Below are 6,372 nucleotides of genomic sequence, written 5' to 3'. Positions count from 1 at the left end.
ACATGATTAGTTCATTCATGGAGATAAATTAATCAAGTTGCATTTATCAAGTGGAACTGATTAAATGATACTGATTTTAAATAAAATTCCCCTCTGCAGTTGTGGTGGGTTAACCCTGGCCAGCAGCCAAACACTTACACTGATGCTTGTTCACTTCCCCCTTCAGTGGGATGGGGGAGTGAACAGGAAGAAAAAAAGCAAGAAAACTCCTGTGTCACATCAGAGTTTAATAAGTGGAGGAAAGAGGCCAGACCCAGCCAGTACTGTTTGGAATTTTCTTTTTGCTGTTTCTTTTTATGATGTGGTGCTTTTGAAATGAATGCTTTATGTAGTCTAACAAAGAGCTTGAAATGATCATTTCATGAATGGGGACATTGATGAGAACACAGTGACAAGCTTAGGCAATCTCTATTCTACAGAAATCATGGATCAATGAAAAAGACAGAGGAGAAAGACCAATGCAGGGAAGAGGAACACAATTTCATTCAGTAGCACAGAGTCTGGAGTATTCTGAACAATCAGGTATGTTACAGATGCTTAATGTTGACAAGAAATAATAACTTTCCATAAATGTCCTTTGTACTTGCAGAACCCTTAATTCTGTCAACTGAATATTATCACTCCTTCCTAAATAAGTACAGAATTTGGCTCATGAGTTGTTTGGGGGTTTTTTTCCTAATTTAATTTTTAAAATAAACTTTACACAGAACTGCTACAACCTTCCTTGTGTTGGTGTAACTCCTTCAAAAGTTGGATTACTTGGCTATAAGCCAATACATATTTTGGCTTTTTTTTTAGGGCAAGGGCTGTTCCTGTCTATCATGTTTTTGCTCATTTAGCACTGCAACAAATTAAGCTACACGTCCCAGTGCAGTGCTCCAGTAAAAGTTGAAGTGTTAAGGCAAAGAAACAGGAAAACCTTTGTGGAAGAAGCATCTGGAGGGAAAAGTAAATGTGCTTTTGATGTTGGGTATAAAGAGGTTACTGTAACCTAATAGCCAGTTTCCATTATTGCCACTTCTAAAAGAGTCACACCATTACCCCAATTTTTTTGCTATGAAGGGAGGCACTTGGATTAGAAGTCCCCAAGCTGAATTTATTGCTGTGACTATTTGAGCAGAGCTAATTGGGCAACTGTGTAGAGTTCACTCTGTGTACATACACATGAACGAGGAGGGGAGCCACAGTTCCATCAGGTACCAGGGACTTAGTGCTGAATATTCAGCAGTTTGGCTGTATTTGTTTGTTTGTTTTCTTTAAAGCTTTAACATTTATTTGCTGGAGCTCAGAAACAAGAACTTAAACTACAACTCTCCCCTGAGATGGACAAACTTGATGCTTCAGTGTGATGCCAGTGGAGAATTCAGCAGTAGGCAACACTTCTGTTTCAGCAGTGCCACTCTGACGGCATGGGAACCTGTATGAAGAAGCTTTTCTTCCCTCGAGAGAGCCTCAGAAAAGGATAATCTTTATCATGTAACCTGGCAGGGAATGTATCACTATTGAGGAAAACTTCAAAGGCAGACCCAAACTTCAGCAATGCAAAGCTTCAGGAAACGTTTCTCTCTGTGATTTAAACAAGTACAGTAGAAACTGTTCCACTTACTGCTTGCTCTGTGTCTGAAGAATCCATCCACAGCTCTGTGCAGGCAGCTGCAAGTGGAGAATGTGGAGAGTTAGAGGGAGATTGCCTCTACATGAGTTCTCATTAAGAATAAACAGATACAAATTATTTCTCTTGTTAATGTATGCAAGCCTGAATCATCATATTGTAACTTTGTGGCAGATGTTTAAATGACAGTATCTATGCAGAATAAATATGAATGGCTAATATAAATATTATTATAAACTATAGCAAGTTACGAGTATACGTTGAGTATTCAATAAATTACCTAATTTAGGCACAAATTATTCCTGCACTTGGAAGTTCCATTCAGAAACACTTATAGTGATTATTTAGGGATGCACTGTAGTTGGTGAACAGAACTTCAGTGATTCATCCCAAAGAATTTTCCTACAGATGCAAGGGTAGGAAAGTGGAACTTCATGCCATCAGAGTAATTTCTGTGCTGGCCATTTGCTGTCCCAGGCCCCTACGCCCACAGCACATCCCCTGGGCTTTGCCAGTGCTGCAAATCCCACCTTTATCTCTCCATTGAAGCACCATCACCAAATAACCTGGAAACTTGGCAATAAGGAGTAAGTCCAACCCTGGACATTTTTCAGAGTAAACAATTTCTTCAGAAATCATGGATTTTTTTTTGCTACAAGGATGCAAGAGTAAGCAAGGGAAAAAGAGTAACTTTTGCAAATCCTTTTCTATATTATTTAAAAAGAGAGGAAATCCCTTACTTGTGATGTTAAAATTTTTTTGGGGGGGGTTGACTGACCTTCCTGCAGACTTTCCCCAAGGCACATAGGTTAAACTCTAACCCCATGTTGTTAAATTATATTTTATAAGAAGAAAGATGGAGACCAAAATAAAAGTGAAAAGAAATCAACAATAAAAATGTTTAGTTAGGGCTTAAACCAGTGGTAATAGTTTTTGTTTGAAACAAGAAAGGGAGGTCTTTGCCAAAACATATGATATATTTTATATATATGTGGATATATTTCATAAATAAATTATTACAGTTATAAAATTAAATATATCTTTCAGTTATTGCATTTGTCTCCGTTTCTTACTTGCTGTATAACTGATTTTGTACATTTATAGAAAGCAGATTATTTATTGTATAAAACCACTTTACATACTATATTCCCATATTCTTTCTTAAAAGACATTGTATAGTTTTGGGGTTTTAAAAAAGAATCAAGCTTTGTTATGAAGAATGCTTAATGTTCCTAATGTTCCTTTATGACCAAAACCTGGAAGTTTTCCCCCCTGAATGCCTACACCCAGGTAACACAACTCGCTGCCTTCAAGAGCTTAATAATTCTCCTGACAGTCTGGGAATTAAGTAGGAAAACAGGATAACAAATTCAGTGATAATAGTTATGCCTAAAAAGTGACATTACAGTTTTGTGTCCCTTTTGCTATGAATGTAACCCTCATCTGTCCCCTAATCCTGGGACAAGCAAGGCAACAGTTATTTGTCCTGAGAGTTCCTTTTGTGGACAATGTCCACTGATTTCAGCTCCAATCCCAAACACATCCCAGTGCTGACCAAGCTTCCAGAGCCTCCTGAATGGGTACAACCCGGCTTTTACATGAACTGCTCAGTCTGTGTTTGGAATTCCACTGTGTTCTCCCATGTGAATTCGATTTAAAGGTTGCATTTGAAGATGGATTCACACCTTCCCCAGTCCCACACACTTTCAATTTATTTTAAACATTCACCAAAAAAAAAAAAAAATTCAAACTGGGTTCTTTCTTTGACGTGGAGGCAGATTTAGCCCTTGAGTGGTGGGCTACAGGTGTTACTGCTGTATTTTCTCCTTAGGAAAGAAAAATCCCGATTTTTCTACATGAATTCCACTTTCAAGTGGTTTGCTTTTGGGACTCTGGTGCCAATACACCAGTTAATGTAAAAATCAGTCCATTGTGAATACAGCAAAAGAAGGAAAGTGAGAAATAATGTTGTATCGAGCTCAGAAGAAAGAAAAGTTAACTGTAGATATTTCCAAATAAAACTATAAACCACAGCATTTCCCTGAAAGTTCTGTGTGCTGGATTCTGGCTTTGAACTATCATTATTCCATCTGGGAACAGTTAACAACCATGAGACAGTTTTTACCTAATTTCATGTTTATATAAAATGTCAGCAGTAATATTCCTCAGTGACTCTGTTTACCTAATTTTTAATTTGTACTAGAAGGTGTTGAGCTAATTTGAAGTACAACTCCTTAAAAATTATACAGAGAATTAACTTCATATACAACTAATATATGTTTTTAATTAAGAAACAACACTTAAAATCTGATAAATCATAAAAGGACTATTTGCAAAAGTTAGAATTAAATGCTCTTTCACCTTTCAACATGTAACATTACGTAGTTAGGTGTCCTCAGAATCACTCTTGTTCTGGGATGTTATTTTGAGGACATTTGTACTTTTACTTTTGTAACAACAAATTAGTTCCAGTTCTTACTCTATTCAATGTAAAACCATATATGTTCAAGTCTGCTCTAATTCTGCCAGATTTCCATAGCACTCATTCTAATTCCCAGTACTGAAAGTTCAGTTTTGTATTGTTAATAGCAATAAAAACAATAAATGATCAAAAGCAAAGAAAACAATGTAAAAAGGAGCCTTGGAAGAATTTATGGTTTTAGCCTCAACAGAGAGGGAAGAGAAGAGATATGAGTGCAGTTGTCACATGCAAAGGGCTGTGAGAGAGAGTCCAGTTTTGTTCCCTGTGTTCCCAGAAGGGATTACAAGGAGCTTGGGGCTCACAGCAAAGCCCCTCAGGTAATCTCATCAGCAGGAGAGAGGAAGTGCCATGGAACAACGTCTCCATCACCACTGCACATCCCCTCCTTGGCTGTGCCTTGTGAAAGCCACAGAGTCTGCAAGTGAGAGCCTGAGAGGGCACCAAAGCTGGGAGTGGAAGGGGCCGTGTCCTCCTCCAGAGCTGGGTGACTGTTCCCATTCTCAGAGCAGAGCTCATCCCATTCCCCGTGCTTTACAATAAATGGCTGTGCCTTGTTGCTGTGCCTGCTTCTGGGGACACCATTCTGTGGATTTTGATTCTCTCTACGTCCAAAATTCTTGTAAAATCTGGGAGCCAAGTTCATCTGTAGATCCTTCTCCTTTATGTCATCCCTACATTGATCCCCCACTGGCACCATCCAACATCATTCACACGCACTCAGATGCTGTTTTTAGGAGCCAGCTGTCAAACAAAAATAACTCTGCTGTGACAAATTGCTGAGGACAATCATGACAATTTGATTTAAGTCGACAAAATCGTTTGTCTTGACAAAAGTAAAATACAGGCTGACTTAAGGCTGAGTAATGTAACTAAAAGTTATCATTAGAAAAGGAACAAAATGTATCCATATGAACATTAAATCTTTCAATCCACAGCTTGAAATCTATTGGACGAGTAATTAAGGAAAACTGCAAACAGATGACTCTGGAAACAATGTTTGTTTTCACTACTAGAGTTTTACAATGCATAATATATAACCTGATCTGGAGAGCTTTATGCTACAAAGAAATGTCAGGATTGAGAGATTTAAAATGCTAAGCAAGTTAAACAAAGCATATTGCACTCTCTGTTCACCTTGCAGTAGTATCTTCCAAACTTTGCTTAAAAGTACGTTTTAAAGAGTAGGTTGACTTCCAAGGTTTTCAGCAGTGCTTTAGAGGACAGATGTGCTTTGATGTGCACTTCAGAGCTATCTCTGCAGATGAAGGATCCATGCAGATTGTTGGTAGCACAACTGAGCTTCAAGAGAGATTTGGGATGAGATTCAAGTCTTGGCTCCTGTTTTGCCATGGGAAACGCCTCTCTGAAGCCTTGGGCTCTTACTGGGTTTTAGCCTAGAGTAGTACCAGTGTCCACATCAAACACCCCTCCCCTTGTCTAAGTCTTCTGGATTAGTTCCCTCATTTTATTTCAGTAAGGTGCTGGTCATTTCCTGAACACACCACTTTCAGAAATTAGGTAGATATGTAGGTCTAAAAACTCCTTGTGCACCTCTGTGTTACTTCAGGGATCTAAATATCTTTACCATGTGCTATCATCGGTCATTGGTAAGTGGATACCTTGGCTCATGCTTCTTGCAAATGTCTCGAGCAACATAAATGGAACTGACTGAAGTTCGAGCCCTTTAACAATAAAGATTAGAAGTCTTTGACATTCAGACTCCATTTTTTCCCATAAATATTCTTTTGAAAAATCCTATATGGACAAGATAATGTAGACACTAAAGGGCCAGCATGTTAACAATGAAATAATCTTTGAGAAGGTGAGAGTTTCCCTTTTACCTTTTATAATGGATATTCCATTAGACTACAAGTCACATTTCTTAACTAATCATTTCTGCTAAAGCTGTTTCTCAAAGTGTGAACCAGCTCTCCCTTAGGTTACTGAGTATTATGTGTTCTATTAATGGTACTTTTGCCACAATTTTCCAGGAAATATTTGCTCTACTGCAACAAATTAAATAATCGTAATTTTTTTTTTTTATAGTTCATTTTGATTTAGCTTGTCGTGTTTTTACAAATAATCCTCTCATCCCTACCACAAAGAACTGACTGAATTTGGAAATATTTTAGTGTCTCACTGCTTCTCTTTGGTGTTCCAGGCCTGGCAATCTGTATTGCTCTAGAGGAGAGCTGCCTTCCCTTACCAGTGCAGGCCCTCAGCTACGCAAATACTTCCAATGGAGTGAAGAGGGTGGGAGCCTTTTGTCATTAAAAGA

The 6,372-nt window shown here is 38.2% G+C and overlaps 1 protein-coding gene across 1 annotated transcript in view; it reads left to right on the top strand.

Annotated features, from left to right (window-relative positions):
• EDN3 (endothelin 3) overlaps window positions 1–2,651 on the top strand; it is a 13,671-nt gene extending 11,020 nt beyond the window's left edge. The window contains exon 4 of the mRNA XM_017735845.1: window positions 1,263–2,651. Coding sequence (XP_017591334.1) covers window positions 1,263–1,425 — 163 coding nt within the window. The 3' untranslated portion in view covers window positions 1,426–2,651. The remainder of the gene's footprint in view (window positions 1–1,262) is intronic.
• The last annotated feature ends 3,721 nt before the right edge of the window (window positions 2,652–6,372 follow it).

Source organism: Corvus brachyrhynchos, unplaced genomic scaffold (assembly GCF_000691975.1).
Source record: "Corvus brachyrhynchos isolate BGI_N302 unplaced genomic scaffold, ASM69197v1 scaffold10, whole genome shotgun sequence".
In the NCBI taxonomy this organism is placed as follows: domain Eukaryota; kingdom Metazoa; phylum Chordata; class Aves; order Passeriformes; family Corvidae; genus Corvus; species Corvus brachyrhynchos.
The sequence above is the reverse complement of the archived record's forward strand: the minus strand, read 5'-3'. Positions and strand labels throughout refer to the sequence as shown.